Here is an 18,205-nt window from a genome sequence, read left to right on the forward strand (position 1 = left end):
GATAATAAAAACCCTGCGGCACTGACATAAAACAAATCAGGACGGAGGGGAGATCTAATGAAAGGCACTATTGAGTTGCTTGGTCGTTAATGTAGGATCCATTGTTATGTGACTTAATGTCAGTAAAATCTCTGCCTCCACAAAAAACATGTTTATGTTATCAGTCTTCCGACTTGATCGCAGCACAATACTAAATTTCTGGATAATTCCAACGACAAGATCATTGTGACGGGAGTGGAACTGGCCAACACGTCCCCAGAGCTGTTTTTGTCACATGGGTGAGGTTTGAAATATCAGCGAGTGAAATTGTTACATGAAATCATAGAAACCCTTAAGCTTTACTTCAAAGGTTTAATAAATACTTCGTTTAAGTTTAATTTAAAGTTTCTTCCCGGAATAACTGAATCGTATTCAATTGAACTGAACACTGCTGCTTAGGACTCTGAGTTCCAGTCTGTAGATTATATACACATATATTATTAAATTGTGGGTGATAAACCAATCACAACGAGGCCAAATCAACCGACACTGGGTGCTGCTGTCGTCACATGGTTTTCATTTCCTCCCCCAGGTTATGTTTTCATCTGCATTTGCATTGAACAAAGATGCTGCATCCGAAAATAATCAGGCATGTGTACATCGCTGATCTCCATAATCACATGAAATTTGGTGCAGATCTGGATAATGACTTGGAGTTTGTGAATGAAAATATAGATTTTTAGGGGAGGGGGCTTTATTCAGTTAGTGTAAGGTAAAAAATATTTCTTAATATCAGAAAGGATATTTTTCCTGTGCTTGATGATTTTCTGTTGAGACAGTGGTTCAGTTACTTCCCTGCCCTGCCCTGCAGGTACCCAGCATCAGATCGTCCTCCTGTCCTGTTCGCGTGAGGCTACAGTGGGTGAAGCCCTTTGTGTGACTGAATAGAAGAGCTGTACAGCAGAGATGGTAAAGTGCTACTGCGGACCGGAGGCACCCTGATTAAAAAATGCTTTTGAAGCACATTAACACAGACGAGACCAGCAAACGTACAACAGAGAACTGTCCCGAAATCAGAACCTTAAACAATGACACCATTTAACATCATCTCAGGCTAAACAAAAAAAAATAGCTTAAAACAAATTATACAGGTGGTGTCCTCTGCGTGTTGAACCCGTGAGACTGCGGTTCAGTCCTCTTCAGTGTCCAATCTCTGTGGTGCTACAAGTTGGTTGTTTAACTGCTTCATGTGCCAAATTGACTATTAAAGGGTTTTAATACAAATGTAGAAGGTTAAACCAAGACTCTAGTTTGGAGGTAAATCAAACTGAAGTTCTGGGTCGGGGGTCAGGTCAGGAGTACTCACTACATCCGTGCTACATTAGATTTTTTAGTTTCTCTTCATACCCTGAGGTTTAGGTCCATCGATTTTCTCGCTGCTCACCTTCATCCTGTATTTGGTAAAATTATTTATCGCTCACATCATTCTCGCAACAAAGAAATCATACTCACTTATTCCAAACGGATTCAATAATTTCATAAACTAAAAACTATGGTGCAAAAATAATTTCCAAGACCCTGTTCGATCCACCGTGATCCTCATTCGCTGCTGTTCACAAACAGTTCTTTTGGAGGAAGACATTTCCTTTCATTTATGTAGCTGTTGGAGTATCACACCCCAGCTCCGTTCTTCTTCCCAGTGAAACTGCAGCAGTCTTTGTCTGGGACGCTCTGAACTGAAGCTACAACGACGCAGGACGGGACACAAAGGCCTATCAGGCATCCAAAGAGAGGCTAAAACGATTCTTCTTTGATGAAAAATAAAATCAAACAGAGGGTGAACGTCCCTCTGTTCTCCAGAGAGAGTGTCTCCAGTGTAAAGGGACTGTGGTGATTTTACAGACTTTATTGGTAAAGGCCTGCCCTGCCTCTTCCTCCCTACATCTCCTGTCTCTCAGGCCGGGCAGGTTGTGCTGGTTGTTACGTGCCGATACGCAGGCAGGACACCCCGTCGCCCTCCTGGCTCAGTTCTTTGTCCCTGTCGGTGCCCCCCCTCCCCGGGGAGGACAGGTGTCTGTGGGGAAGGGGGCTCCGCACCGACAAGGTAGCCAGACTCAGGGTTCGGGGCGGGTGAGGCGACGGGGGGCGGTACCTGCTGCTGCTGCTGCTGTGGGGGTCTGGAGAAAGGGAAGGGGAGGAGTCCAGGTGGCGCTCCCCGCCCGACTGGGACTCGTCCTCTAGGGGGCTATCCAGATCTGACTCCACATCATCCTCCTCCTCTTCCTCCAGAGTGAGTTCAAACTGGAACTTGTCCCCACCTCCTCCTCCTCCTGAAGGGAGAGATCCTCCTGCTCCCAGTGGTCCTCCTCCTGGCTCAGCCTCCAGGTGGTGCTCCTCTGGGCTGGAAGGCGAGGGGCTGTGGGGGATCATGCTCTGGTACCATTCCCTGTTGTCCTCCAGAGTGTCCAGGATGTCCTGGGCATCAGGGTGCACCAGGTCAGCCCAGGTCTCCCACAGAGGGTGGACGATGTAATCGATGAATCCCACCTGGTCGTAAAAATGCATAATTATAATGATGAACACAACATTTTTGCATTTGTTGCTTAAAGGTCTTCCTGTGTTCGCCCAAATCCCATGTTTTTCTAAAAATAATATGGCCGCTGTCTCAATTTCAGTTTTACAATCTACATTTATTCCCTCCACATCTGTGTGTTTCAGTGGTTCTTACCTGACTCTTCTCTATGGAGGCGTTGTGTTTGTCACACATGGGACTGATCTCCATGCCCTTGTCCCGCTCCCGGTCTCCCTGGGTGAAGAACTCCACCATGATGCGGTCCGTCCACTGCCGGTACAGCTCCAGCGGTTTGGTTGGGTTGCTCAGGTCGGCACAGTGGACCATGTTCTGCAGAACCTGGAGGAGGTGGACGGACGATAAGGATGATTTTGGTTAATCTCATATTCATTCTGCCAGGACCACAACAAAACCACATGGCTCTGTACTTCAGATCTGTACAAACGCAGTGACCACTGTGTCCAGCAGGCAGCAGCACTATCACGCCCACTCCTTGGTAGAACAGCTGTTCAGTTTGCTGTCTGTGAGCGAAGAGGTCAGAGTGGAAACAGGTTGTGTGTGAGAACTGCTTGTTTCAGTTAGTGCTCACTGTGAAGATTTAATCTAATAAACAGTGAAGTTAAGCCTCAGTTCATCAAACTACATACAGCGACTATCCAGAGATGTATTTATAAATCCCTAAGTTATGACTATATGTATTCCTTTGTCCATGGTCAGCAGGGGGCGCTCTCACCTGAATGCGGTCAGAGTAGTTGTCGAGCAGCAGGACTCCCAGACTCGTCACCTTCTTGGTTTCCACCATCGTCTTCATGTCCGCCAAGAAGTTCATGTGTTTGGACATATCAGTGGCCAGCACCTGCAGGGGGCGACAGTCACACCAACAGAGACGCAGCTTCAGTCACATGTTTCCATGAGGTGACGTGTGAACTGTTGAGCTCTGTATTTCCACAGTCAGCGGGGAATTCCTGGTCTTTTAATCCTTTTTAATGAAGACATTTAATGAAGTGTGTATATGAAACAATGCACTTTACATCCCACAGTGTGTCTTTCAAATTGTATGAGGTTAGTGACTGTTTGTCTCTGCATGTCTATATGTGTTAGGGGGAGGGGTTCTGGAGGGAGCTCGGAATAGAACCTCTGCTCCTTCACATTGAAAGGGAACAGTTGAGGTGGTCCTGGATCAGATCAGGAGGCCTTCTAGGCTCCTTCCTGGACATGCCTAGGAACTAGGAAGAGACCCAGGGGTAGAACCAGAACTCGCCTGAGGGGTTATATATTTGTCTCTGGCCTGGGGACGACTCAGGACACCCCAGGAGGAGCTGGAAAGCGTGGCTCAGGTGAGGGAGGTCTGGAATCCCCTACTTGGCTGGGTACCTCCACGACCTGAGCCCTGATAAGCCGAAGACACTGGATGTCTTTATGTTTGTGTTACTAAATCTGATTTCAATAAATCAAAGACACCTCAGTCAGATTAAGCTTTAACAGCAACAATGAAAACCTTGAGTCAAGTTTGTTCTACCTGTTCTTGCATCTCATTGATAAATCCTCCTATACATGAACACTATGTACTCTCTCCTCTACTGCAGTGTTTTAAGCTTTTCTCTTGTTTTTTGTGCCTCTTTTCCAACTCTCTTTGACGTTACGCTTTTATTAGACCCATCCAGCTGAAGATGAAAAAAGTCGTAAATAACTAACTGTCGTTCAGCGTCCTCAGCTGCATGATGTTTTGCCAGCAGCCTTTTCAAAGTCGTCTGTTACCAGAAACATGGAGCTGCTGTATCAGAACGCAAACTTTACACGACCCTGAGTACAATTTAATATGTGAGGTGACCCGTTCAGGTACAGCGCGACTGAAAAGCAAAACAGTCATGATAACGTCATGTAGAAACTGCAGCAGCCTCACCATGTCGATCACCATCTTGCGGAGGGACTCTTTCAGTTTCTTGCTGAGGTTTTGGAACATGTCACAGTTGTCCTCTTGGAGCAGTTTGAAGCCCACAGCGAGGTGGTGGTTCTCCAGCACCGACGCATCGTTGTACATCACCGCCAACTCCGAACCTGCAGAGATAACGACGGAAACGTGTTAACAGGACAACCTCAAATATAGTTCCAGTTCATTTATCACTCTGAATCAGTGCTCATGGTATCCCTGTCTAACTTCCAGATCCAGATCCAGATCCAGACCTAATGGCCACAGCATGACCCCCTGCCGACCTTAAATGTGTCAGTACCGGCAACCATTGATAATATCAGCCAATCATCTGATCACTATATAAACCTTAAATCAAACTGTTTTATTGGAAGTAAAGTGTAGTAAAGTAGTGTTTGAAAGTTTAATAAAATGTTTGAATATTATACAGTGCTTAAGAAAGTATGTTATGTAGTGTTCAAATATTCCTAATCATTTAAGTATCTCAAAAATATTCTGACATAATCTAAGGGTTATCACATTAATATAACTTTTGTTTGAAGATTAAATTAAATTAAAATTCGTCAAATATATCACAATGTTTCCGATCTTGGAGTCATGTTTGGACCAAGCCTGTTTGGGCAGATGTCGACAAAGAGAGAAACCTACTGGTGTTTATTAGGAACTGGTTGGTGACTCCTGGGTGGTCGACGTCATGGATGGCACTTGCAAACAGAGCTGCCATGATCTCCAGGTCTGTGAACACGGCCTGGGATGGACCAAGGAGAAGAAACAGATACATTCAAAACGATGCGCTGATTCAATATTGAAACTGTGACTTATTTCGAATGAGAAATAACAAACGTGTTAATTAGGTTGTCAAAAATCAGGATGGAGGGGGTCTTGATACTTTCTAAAATCCATATAAAAGTAACCAGAAGCTACAGCAGCAGCAGGTTTCTCATCTCACCTCTAAAGCGGGGGTGGACAGGAGGACATGTGTGGACTGCACCACGTCAGCTGCATGGATGTTGTTGTGATAAGCTACATCAGCGTGGTAGTGGTCCTCTAAGGTCATCATGAAGGTGATGAAGGTGTCGACTGGGATCTTAAAGGTTTTAAAAAGATCTCTCTCCTGACAGGATGAGAGGGAACATTGAAGTCACATGAACACCTATTAGAGATTATTCATTTTAACTGTAACATGGGAGGCTCCTGTTTGTTCTCATTACCCGGGAAGTTGCAATAAGTTTGCCTCTAACAGGTTTTTCCCCAAATCCCAAAAATGCACTACAGACGCTGACAGACTTCATAGTAACAGAAACATCAACATTTAGCAATTTAAGTTTTTAAATCATGTCTCAAACCAACAATAGCTGATTTGTTGGGCCACCTGGGGGCAGCAGAAACAAGCGTGGCATGTATAACATACTTTATCATCATCTCTCCAGTTGATATGTTGCAAAGCATTTGCTCATTTTCACATCCAGCAATTACAGAGCAACTTCATAACACATTTGGAGTCATGATTGTGTCCAGCTTCACTTTCTTTTAGCTCTGGTTTTGACCTTTGCCAAGTTCAGATGAAAACATCTGGCTTTTTAGCTACTAAATGCTTTCACCAGTTTGTGTACTACAGTGTCGAGCAGGTAGATTAAAGTGGTTTTAACATCTTTTCTCGTTCAACAGCTGCAATGTTATGAAAAACAACAGTAAACATACAGAGCAGACATCTTATGAATGAGCTGAAACTCCTTCCTACCTGGAAGATGGAGTGCATGATCACCGTCAAAGGCCGGTTTCCGGAATATTCTGCTATCTTGAAAATATCCAGACCCCAACGATTAACGTCGTCAATCTCCTGGAGAAATGAAACAGGACGTTTATGAGACAAAGAGTTATCTGTGTGTGTGTGTGTGTGTGCGTGAACCCACCTTGGCCAGCAGACTCTCGTGCGGCGCACTGACTCCGAAGCGAGGGATGCAGGCGGGGGCTAAGCCGGGACTCTGTGTGGGCTTTTTCAATCCGCTGATCTGTGACATCGGCCTCTTCTTCTTCTCTTTCTCCTTAGAAGGTGGAGACAGGATCTCCACGTCATGTTGTTTCTCTAGAACGTGAACACAGACACATTTCGTTAAGGGCAGATTCATAAGTGACTCATTACGTGTGAGGCTAAAGGAACACAGATCGCAACCTCAACCAATGAGCTATGCTGCACGTCCTCAGCCTCCTGGGACACTAAACAGAAGTAGTATCTTAGCTTTGACTGAAATCATTTGAAGGGACCTGACCAAAGAGTGTGTGACGTCTGCAACTGTAGAAGTGTGAAGTGTGTCTAGTCCCACTAACTATGGCTGCTACCACTCTTCCTGCTGCTATTACCAACAATTCTACTATTAACCTATTACACTACAGTTCCATTTACTATCTATTTGCATGAAACTATATCGCCACAAAATCCAGATTTAACTGTATTATCTACTTTACTTCCTGCTTTCTTCTGCCTCACCTACATCACTCGACCTATACAGACTCAGAGTGTTACGCTAGCAGCAGCTAACGTAGGCTGAGTCCACTGGCCTGCTGAGCTCTGTAAATCTAAGATGAATCATTTGTAACTCAACTCCCACCAGATTAGTTTAATTCTCAAATTTTCTTCAGACCCAACCAACGCTGACTCAGGTGACATCACATGAGGAAATCAAACAGATTTGCACAGCGCCCTCTGGAGCCAAAACATCAAACTTCTTCATACAAGCATTAAAACTTCTCAAGAGCTGTAAATAGGAACTGATGTAATAAAATAAGCTTATTCAATATCTTTCAGTCATATTTTTTTTGTAGCTTACTATATATGCAGCTTTCTGATACATAAGATCTTTAAAATAGCATCATGATTAGATCTCATCCGTATGTAGGAAGACAAGGTTTATCAACAAACAGGAACATAAACAGGTATAATTATGCAGTAACAGCAGTACACAGCTGTATTGTCAGAGCAGTGGGTGCACAATACCAGCAGCAGAAAGCAAAGGATGATGGGTAAAACTTCTCAGGAGATCAGCATTGTTGTGAGCTTGATGACGAAGCATGTGTCATGTTTTTCAAAGGTAGCCTTGGTTTCTTTATTCTAACCCACTGTGAAGCGAGTAATCCCTTAAACAAGAATGTGGGAATCACCAAAACAAGGTTTCCACCGACGGTATCGCCTTAATCGACATAAGCTCCATATGATGTGTTGACACGAAGGTGCTGTCCCAGCACAAACGCTAGTGTTGAAAATGACTCATCTCTTTTTTCTACACACCAAGAGAGTGATGATCCCTTTCTGACATCCCAGACAGCCCGCTTCACCTCGCGTCCACATCTCCTCCACTGTATTTTCCATTCACGTGTATTTATAAGCACAGAAAGAATATCCAGATCTCAGGCCAGATACAAACACCAGCCACCACAAGGACGCAGAGCGACCTGAGTGACAGCGTCACACAAGGCGCTGCCTGGCCTCTCTCACCTCTCTCACAGTGCCTCCTCTTCCTCACACCCAAAACCCTGGTGGTGATTTCCATACGCAGCCGAGCTTGACGCCGAGGCCCTCATGTCAAAACGGCGTCCAACTGACAGCCCCATCGTCGATCGGCTGGACTTCCATCCTGCCGGCAGGGCTGTTGAAGACTGAGCCTCCTATTGATGCAACACGCTGTCTAATAATATTGCACCCTGTTGCTACGACAACGCCACACAGTGTGTCCGGGAATGCTATCTGTCTCCGCACTTCTCTTTTAGAGGAAGGACAAATCCTCACCTTCTCCATACATCAATACAACACTCCTCTCTTCCATCTTTTTTTAAATTTTTTAAAAAACATTAAAAAAAATCTTCCTTCTATCTTTCCTTCCCTTAAAAAAATCCACTTTCCCTCTTAATTTCTGTCTTTAAGATTAAAATTCTCTCCCTTCCACTTCCGTTCTTTCATATTTTCCATCTATTTTCTCCTCTTTTCCTAAACAAGCACTTATGCTTTTCTTTTTTTTTTACTTCCTTGAATCTCTTTTCTCCTTTTTTCTCTGAGAAACTCTATTTCCTTTTACGAGTTCCTTTTCTGCATCCCTCTTCCCTGTCGCTTCTCAACATTCCTCCGCTAATAAAAAACACATTATTGTCATTATTGCTCTAATAAAACACCACTTAACTGTCCCTGCTCCTTATTCTCCCACCATCTCATACACGCGATGCTGGCTGACCTGCTAACGTTCACATGTGTTGAAGGTCAGTTTGGTGTAATGCTTGTAGAATAGAACTGTCAGCAGAACAGTCAATAAACGCAGGTGATGCAATCAGGAGGAGCGGGACAGCACCACAGACACAAAGCTCACTGACACGCCTGTGATAACACAACATGTCATTTACACAATGCAATGTTTGCAGTCCCCTCAATTTATATCAATGACAGACTAAATATCAAAAGCATCTCTCAGTATAACAGTTTAACGTCACAATAAACTAACTACAGCCACTGAAATTACCATAAAATTGGCTCAATATCATTTTAAAACCATTTAATCAAAAAGTAAATATCATAACTCAGATGACAGAGGGTTGGGTTTACGAATATATTTCATTTAAATGATGAAATGATGAGCAACAGCCTATTCCCTTTCACATTCGTTCACCTGTTTATGTCGGGTGTTAAAACTCACCTAGGAAAGTGCTCGCGATGAACTCTGACACCTGATTCCCTGAGCGGCTTGTCTCTGAAAGCTGCGTCAGCTCGCGGTTCAGCATCCTCTTAAACTGTGTGGACACAAAACCAAATACAGGTGAATAAACATGTTAACACACACACACATTGACAAGGTGTATGTGTAGCAGTGAAATGAATAGTGATACCTTGATATACCTGTGAAAACACAAGATAATGGTGGAGACGATGTGCATTGTGGTTCTGCATTCAACTAAAAGACGACATCCACCCATGAATAACTTTCTTTATTTTGAATTTACATTCTTAATCTTTTTTTTTTTTTTACAGAGACACGACACAAGATGCTTTATCGTCTTTGCAGAGGTTTCAAAATTGGGAGCCCATCATGGACTTATGCTCACAGATATGGTGTCATTTCAATTAACAGCACATTTAATTCTGTCTTTATATCCTAGGATTCACATTTACCTAATCTGAAACGCTTTCAATTCAAGGTGTTGTTTTCTTCATCTTTACGTGTTTTGATTTCTAATATACGAGAAGAAAAGCTCTAGTAACTGTGTTGTTTCGGTTCATTTGCACTGTTGCTGCTAAAAACACCAGCGTAACATTCATGTCCAAAAAAAAAACTTAAAACAAAACAAAAGTGTTCAGTGTTTCCCTCCTGAGTTTTATCACAGCGGCAGCTTCCACACTGATTATGTAACAGCTCTGGCACGTGGTGGATGACGGAGGAGGGGGGGGGGGATTTGGGGGAGAGAGAGTGATGCTGCAGTAGTTCCTCATAGACACACACACACACACACACACACATGAAATATAATCCTGTATAGCTATAACTAAAATTCTCAGATTTTCTGCTCCTGTAGATTCTTGCCACAACTGTGCACTGCCATGCTTTCCCTTTTCTGCCCCTTCAATTCACACACACACACACACACACACACACAATGTGTCTTGTGTGGCTAAGTCGTCAGGGGACATTACACTTTGTATTTGTTCCCGTCCCTATAATGTGACTGTGTAAAAACATTTAGGTCCCCACAACATGAGCAATACCTGAACACACACACACACACACACACACACACACACACACACACACACACACACACACACACACACACACACACACACACACACACACACACACACACACGCATGTTTACAAAAGACACACGACATATTACTGCTTCTATAAACACAGCCAATAAACACTATTAACATGCATGACTTTCCCTTTCTCATACACGCACACACACACACACTCACTCATTCACGTGCAGACACAAACACACACATTTCCAGCGTTCCGCTCTGAGTCCTGAGTCAGATCCAACAGGCGGGCTCACTCAGCATTCAGCCCCCTGCAAAGACTGCACCGCCGATCAATAGATCCCAGTGTAAACAAGGCAAGCCAGCGGAGCTCCATGTCGCTCACCTGTCTGAGTCTCCAGCACAGGCGAACCCAGAGCGCCGATGATGCAGGCATGTCAACCCCCGCATGTTGATGTTAGAGGTCGGTAGAATCTCCCCCAAAAATAAATTAAAAACCCTCAAGCGGACCAGTTGGCTGGCTCAGTGTCAGGCTGAAATCTGCTCATTCAGTCCTGCTCCACACTCGGCAGGGACGGTCTGAACAGGAGCAGAAGACCTCTTGGAAATAGAAAAAGTTCCCACAGTTCCCCTGTGCTGTCCTGTAGGTGACAGGGGGGGCTGCAGGGTGGGGGGGTTGGAGGGATGGGGGTGGGGGGGCAGGGTGAGGCTGGGAATGTGGTCTCTCATCGGGGGAGGAGAGGGTGTGACTGCAGACGCTCGTCCAGCTCCTGTCACACGCTGTCAGTGAGAAACATAAAGAGGGAGGGAGAGGCTGCAAGGAACCCCCCCCCCCCCCCCCCCCTCCTCCTACTCCTACTCCACCGCCCCACACACTGTTGCCGCTCTCTCTGTCCAATCAGATTCGCCCGGCTCCAGGGGCTGGGTGGAGGAGAGGGATCCGATTGGCTGACCGCGAGATGGAGGAGGTTTGAGAGTAGCAGCCCGACGACGGCGAGGGGAGGCAGGAAGGAGTGAAGTGGGGAGGAGATGCTGATTAATTCTTTCAGCAGAGGGCGACGCCATTCATGAATAAAAAAAAAAAACCTTAACGGCCATGATCACACTGCAGCTGGATGTGGTATGAAATGATGCTTGTCTCTTTTAGATTGGATTGTAGGCTGCTACCACAGGACCCCCCCCCGCATCCAGAAGAAAACAACTGGCATTAGCCGGGGCTACAAGTGTAGAACGCAAGATGGATAATCGATTACAAGCGTCGCTGACCCTGGAGCCAAAATGCTGATGTGGACGGAGATTGTTTTAGTTTGAAAATGTAGATTTTACTGTGTGCAGTGACGGCAATGCCAGACAACATTCCTTGGAGGAACAGAGTGGACGAGATGGAGCTTAAGCTGATAGAATTGAATTAAAGAAGATGGGTGCAGACCCAGAAGTCGCTCTGTGGATGAGACTGAGTGATTTGAGTTTGATTTGGGCAGCCATGGTCAGTTTTAGGCTGATTGCAGACCTGTAAGGGTTTTACTGGGCTTGAAGGGAGGTCTGCCAGAAGGGTTATGCAGTACATGGCTATTAAAATAATGGTCTGTGTCACGAGTTGGGAAGAACACTGAGTCAGGTAAGACGTTGCGTTCTACAAATGCATCTTTTCACCAGCGAGCAAACCGAGGCTCCACCAGGTGGATCCTTCCCTGCGCAACATATCCCATGATTCATTGCATTTCTGTAACAAACTATTTTTCATAGAGGTACTGTTGGTGGCACATATTTTTTTTAAATGTAAGTACTCAACCAAACAGCTAGCATGTTGAAAAAAACATCCTTTCAATGGTTTTTATCAACTGAAGAACTTTCTCATTCGAAGCTCTGTTGCTAGGCGACGACTGTAAGGGCGGGACAAGCTGGTGATGCAGTACTAAGACCACACCGTCTCAGTTTGGCTCGGCCGACGCCGTCTACGAAGAAGGATGCAGCCGCGTAGACCAGGTCCCCCGATGGATGCAGCCCGTGAATTGAGACACAGCTAATAACGAGTGATCAAACATGGCCCCCAGGAGAGATCAAGAGACCATTTTTAAGTTGATACCCGGATGAAGAGATTTACGGGCGGGGACGACTAATGGCTCCGGGATAGGAGTTCAGTCTTAGAGAAGTTTAGTTGAAAATAGATTTCCATCATCCACATGGGCATCTCAAACTGTCCATAGGGGTCATCTGGCAGCAGGGACAGTAGTAGTAGAATGTCGTCTGCATATCTTACATACTTTGAGGGCATGAGCACATTCATGCTCCCCTGCTGCCCTGAAACTCACATCGACCGGCTGAAACTCTCAGTAAACACACACAATTAATGTGCTTTAACTGGTGAGGACCCAGTAACGTGGAGATTAACAACAGGTGGCACTTATGTTCCTGCTGCGGACTCCAGAGTGTGTACGAAATGAATCCTCACCTTGTTGGAGGCCATCTCGCTGACAGAGTCTCTCGTCTGCAGCGTCTCCAGTTGGTCCAAACACCAGTCCAGCTCCTCCAGTGTCTCCACTGCCAGCTTCTGGTAAGGCTCCTCTGAAAGGTCAGGGGTCACACAAACACAGTTCAGGGGCTAACACAAGCCTTCATAACCCTCAACTTATAACCTTGAACACGACTCAAAATACATTTCAGTCAGACAACTCACGTTTGAATGTTTGTTTATTCAACAGTAGAACAGGTTTAGTGTTTGGCGTCTAGGCTCCGACTTAATCACTCCCCCATATGATACACAGGAATGATGGGAGTGATGAGCTAATACTGTAACCCCCCGTCGGAGCCTACAGGTGGATGCTGGGGTGGTGGAGGGGCTGAGACAATTGTCTGTGATACTGCGTAGTAGTTAGGAAGCAGAGAGAGGGATGGGAATTCCCTCTGCTTAAATAGACCGCCTAATGAGGTGGATGAGTACTGTAGATGGTAGTGGCGAGTGAAGTATGTCACATGATGTATGTCACATGAAGTGTGTCACATGATGTATGTCACATGATGAGTGTCACACGATTGAAACAGTGCAGCTCGAGTTGCCTGCCAGAACTAGCTCGCCGGCGTCGCTCCATTTCAGTCAGACAACTCACGTTTGAATGTTTGTTTATTCAACAGTAGAACAGGTTTAGTGTTTGGCGTCTAGGCTCCGACTTAATCACTCCCCCATATGATACACAGGAATGATGGGAGTGATGAGCTAATACTGTAACCCCCCAAAACTGTGCAAATTCGGAGCCTGACGGTTGGATTGGTATCTGCTATGTGTGTGCCATTCGCCGCCGCGGCGTGGCCATTCTCCGTTGGCGCATTGGCCTGCGGGAGAATATACTACCTAGTGAAAACTGTTATGTGCGCCATTCACCGCCGCGGTGTGGCCATTCTCCGTTGGCGCATTGGCCTGCGGGAGAATATACTACCTAGTGGAAACTGTTATGTGCGCCATTCACCGCCGCGGTGTGGCCATTCTCCGTTGGCGCATTGGCCTGCGGGAGAATATACTACCTAGTGAAAACTGTTATGTGCGCCATTCACCGCCGCGGTGTGGCCATTCTCCGTAGGCGCATTGGCCTGCGGGAGAATATACTACCTAGTGAAAACTGTTATGTGCGCCATTCACCGCCGCGGTGTGGCCATTCTCCGTTGGCGCATTGGCCTGCGGGAGAATATACTACCTAGTGAAACTGTTATGTGCGCCATTCACCGCCGCGGTGTGGCCATTCTCCGTTGGCGCATTGCCCTGTGGGAGAATATTCTACCTAGTGAGACTGATATGTGCGCCATTCGCCGCCGCGGCGTGGCCATTCTCCGTTGGCGCATTGGCCTGCGGGAGAATATACTACCTAGTGAAAACTGTTATGTGCGCCATTCACCGCCGCGGTGTGGCCATTCTCCGTAGGCGCATTGGCCTGCGGGAGAATATACTACCTAGTGAAAACTGTTATGTGCGCCATTCACCGCCGCGGTGTGGCCATTCTCCGTTGGCGCATTGGCCTGCGGGAGAATATACTACCTAGTGAAACTGTTATGTGCGCCATTCACCGCCGCGGTGTGGCCATTCTCCGTTGGCGCATTGCCCTGTGGGAGAATATTCTACCTAGTGAGACTGATATGTGCGCCATTCGCCGCCGCGGCGTGGCCATTCTCCGTTGGCGCATTGGCCTGCGGGAGAATATACTACCTAGTGAAAACTGTTATGTGCGCCATTCACCGCCGCGGTGTGGCCATTCTCCGTAGGCGCATTGGCCTGCGGGAGAATATACTACCTAGTGAGACTGTTATGTGCGCCATTCGCCGCCGCGGCGTGGCCATTCTCCTTTGGCGCATTGGCCTGCGGGAGAATATACTACTTAGTGACACTGCATAAGGTTAGAGGGGAATGTACTACCATGTGAATGTGGATCCTCGGAAGCATGTAACAGTGAATAACCAGCGGATCGAATGTTCTAAACCCAGCAACCACCAGATTTGCAATGAATAGGATTTTACATCGGAACAGATATACACATTATTCAGGCTCAAGGGGGCAGGAACTCATGATCTTTTGGAACCTGACGTAGCATTGGTATGCAGAGGATGACCAGCGGCCCAGGGATTTAAGAGTGGCGGCAGGCAGATGTAGAGCTGCAGTCGTCGCTGCACCAATTCTTAATGAGTGAGGAGAGTAATGTTTGGGTGGTAGGCCACAGCTCCGGACCAGATCATGAAGCATAGTAGAAAACCAGGATCTCGTCATGGGTTTGCGGCCATCGATGGTGAAGAGAGGTGCCAATCGATGGGTTTGGAAGCGGTGATGCAGAAATTTTGTCATGGAAGAGAAGGGGCAGAAAGAAGTATTATTTTTTGCAATGTAAATTAGAGTGCCTTGACTAAATCTATCCGTTTGAGTGTTTTTGAGCGGCCCTTATTGATGATTTCTACCGTTGCTGCATTGTCACAGAATACGGTAATTTGTTTCCTAGCCCAACTTTTTTCCCCATGGAGTGCAAGCCACGACGATGAGGTAGAGCTCATAAAGGGCTGTGGATTTGGATTCGTCATTGAGGCAATGGATTTCAGTTGGCCAGACATCTGCGAACCATTCGTTATTATAAAATCCCCCAAAACCAACAGAAGGGGCGGCATCGGTAAAGAACTGGATGGAATCTGAAGATTCCACAAAGTCATTATAAAAGAATGAAATACCATTCCATTCTTCGCATAACAAGGACCAGAAGCGCAGATCTGCTTGACAACCTTCATCTAGAACCACCAGATCATTTAGATTTTGGACGGAATAAGCCAATTCAATTAGGCGGGATATGAACGAGCGACCATGTGGAATTATGCGCATCGCGAAATTCGGGTGGCCTAACAGAGATAAAAGATCTCTTTTAGTGATAATGGCATTAGTCGACCGGAATTTAATAGCTGCTCTGATGCGAGACAATTTTTTCTTGTGGCAGAGATGCCTGCATGAGTAAGCTGTCAAGGGTTATACCGAGAAAATCCAGGTGGGTGGACGGGCCTATTGTTTTCTCTTCTGAGAGAGGAACACCTAACTCGCTGAAAAGGTTCCTAATTGCAGAGATGTTGCGAGCTGGTGGTGATGAGGGAAAGTCTATGACTAGGAAATTGTCCAAAAGATGTAGGACGAACGGGAGTTTGTACGAGTTGTAAAGAATCCAGCATAGTGCTTCTGAGAGAGTGTTAAAAATGGAGGGGCTACTGCGGCAACCGAATGTCAATTTGACGGAATAATAAAACTTTGAATTCCATTTAATACAAAAAAGGTGCCATTGAGAGGGGTGAAGTGGAAGGACTTTGAAGGCATCGGTAATGTCGGCCTTTCCTAGCCATGCACCGACACCTGCTAACTTAATCATCTGTATTGCGTTGTCGATGGAAGCGTAGAATAAAGAAAAGGGTTCTTTGGGAATTAGGCTGTTTATACTGGGAATTGTAGAATTGTGAGGAGCTGAGAGGTCGATGATGAGACGTTTTTCTGAAATAATGGCTAAATAGGTATCAAGTTCCTCTCTGCGTAGTGGATAAACCTCATATATAGTGTCTCTGAAGACACCGAAGGCAACGTTGAATTCAGCCAAGGTTAGTGTTTTTGACAGTCTGGGGTCGCTGTCTTTTAAAACAACGGAAAACTCCCCGCAATCCACGTATCTCTTATCAGCAGTTTCCGAACCAGATAATATTATCTTCACAAGATTAACATCATGGCCTGCCAAAACAAACAACAAAATGGGAGTGGCATCATTTACTCACTGAGTGTACCCCTTTTATTTATTTGTTTATTTAATTCTTCTCTCCTCCCTGTTTATAAGTGTATGCAGAATGATGTGACAGATTACCTGTTAGAATGTGGTTCCTGAGGGAATCAGAAATTGCTGCTGCTGGAGGGAAGAACTTGGTGCCCACGGTTGGGGCTGGAACTGCAGTTCCCAATGTCCTTTGAGGTGTGACGTCAGTCGGAAGTACGCACACTTGCGCCGGCCAGGAAGTAGCCGAGGATGGTCCGGGATTATTTGCATTGCCCATGGGGAAGGCGACGTTTACTTCTAAAGTTTGAATTCTTGTATTTATAACGTTTAGAGACGATTTCATTTCTCGTAGAGTGGACAGGATGGATGCTTCGGCGGATGGACCGTGTTCTGGTGTCTTCTGCTTTTTTTGATGGTATATTGTCGGCGGTTTTAAGAGAGGATGGTGGAGCACCGCGCTTCTTTGCTGGAGCTTTGCCTTTACCTTTTGGAGGAGCGCTGACTGGATTCTCGGCGTTTGAGCTGCGGTGTGCGTCATCGGTCGGATTATCTTGAGTCAAAAGGTAATCAAAGAGTTTCTCGTGGTTGAGGCCAGCTGGAACTGAAATCTTACGAACATACAATTCTTCCAAAATGCGGTGAATGGGCCACCCGGCGAGACGTTTGCGGGTGACGCGGAAGCTTCGGCGCTGACGTTGGGTGTCAGAATCGTTCTCGGATTGAACCTCGACGGAGGGAACCTGGGTTTCAGGGATGAGTCCGACGTCTTCCTCTGAGGACTGAGCCTCAAACTCAGAATCAGAGATGGCAAGAGACATGGCGATCGACAGAACCAGGAGGTAGGATAACAATCTCATAAGTAAGTATGCTGGAACGCTGAGACAATTGTCTGTGATACTGCGTAGTAGTTAGGAAGCAGAGAGAGGGATGGGAATTCCCTCTGCTTAAATAGACCGCCTAATGAGGTGGATGAGTACTGTAGATGGTAGTGGCGAGTGAAGTATGTCACATGATGTATGTCACATGAAGTGTGTCACATGATGTATGTCACATGATGAGTGTCACACGATTGAAACAGTGCAGCTCGAGTTGCCTGCCAGAACTAGCTCGCCGGCGTCGCTCCATTTTGCAGCTTCACATAATGAGGGAGAACATTAAAAATGAACTCTAAATTGGACTTTTTCAGTGAGGCGTTAAATTTAATATATTTGGACTTTTTTGCGATGTCAAGTGTTCGGTTCGATCTTAGGACTGGAGAACCTTTTTTTTAATAAAACACTTTGCTGATGAAAACACTAAAATATACCGATTTGTGTAATCTAGTCATGTTACACACATTTTTTGAAGACTATAATAAAACAAACTGCATCACATTGTTTATACTTGATAAACTAAAGCTCAGATTTTTTATTTCAGTCTAATATCCGCCCAGTCGGACCCGCATGTAAAATATCTAATGCCTAATTAAATGGTAACTAGTCTTCCATAAAAGACGTGCCACTGTACAGCTACACACTGAGACTGGTTGTAAAAGCTTTGAGCAGATGCAGACCCCCCCCCCATATAGTACTGTAAACACTGACCTGCGAGACATGGTTTACACATGGACGGCTGGTTGCTGCTTGATGGCCGCCTGGAACAGGGAACAGATGAGGCTTTAGCAAAATAACAAGAAAACAACCAGTTAGTCATCCACTCTGTTTACTGGCTCTTAC

General features: G+C 45.7%; 1 protein-coding gene across 9 annotated transcripts in view; it reads right to left on the reverse strand.

The window, feature by feature from the left end:
* Positions 1–701: 701 nt before the first annotated feature.
* The window catches only part of LOC117760623 (cAMP-specific 3',5'-cyclic phosphodiesterase 4D-like), a 91,745-nt gene continuing 74,241 nt past the window's right edge, over positions 702–18,205 (reverse strand). For 4 of the 9 annotated variants that reach the window (XM_034583784.1, XM_034583785.1, XM_034583789.1 and 1 more), the window contains 11 exons: positions 18,074–18,123; positions 12,674–12,786; positions 9,161–9,254; positions 6,395–6,567; positions 6,223–6,321; positions 5,431–5,595; positions 5,130–5,229; positions 4,455–4,609; positions 3,285–3,407; positions 2,708–2,890; positions 702–2,526 (listed from right to left, as the gene is read on the reverse strand). In XM_034583784.1, coding sequence (XP_034439675.1) covers positions 1,960–2,526; positions 2,708–2,890; positions 3,285–3,407; positions 4,455–4,609; positions 5,130–5,229; positions 5,431–5,595; positions 6,223–6,321; positions 6,395–6,567; positions 9,161–9,254; positions 12,674–12,786; positions 18,074–18,123 — 1,822 coding nt within the window. In that variant the 3' untranslated portion in view covers positions 702–1,959. Of the gene's footprint in view, positions 2,527–2,707; positions 2,891–3,284; positions 3,408–4,454; positions 4,610–5,129; positions 5,230–5,430; positions 5,596–6,222; positions 6,322–6,394; positions 6,568–9,160; positions 9,255–10,606; positions 11,405–12,673; positions 12,787–18,073; positions 18,146–18,205 lie in introns of those variants that run through there. The other 5 variants (XM_034583783.1, XM_034583786.1, XM_034583788.1 and 2 more) reach the window with 3 other exon arrangements.

The sequence above is a fragment of the Hippoglossus hippoglossus genome, chromosome 4 (genome assembly GCF_009819705.1).
Source record: "Hippoglossus hippoglossus isolate fHipHip1 chromosome 4, fHipHip1.pri, whole genome shotgun sequence".
Taxonomy (NCBI): Eukaryota; Metazoa; Chordata; class Actinopteri; order Pleuronectiformes; family Pleuronectidae; genus Hippoglossus; species Hippoglossus hippoglossus.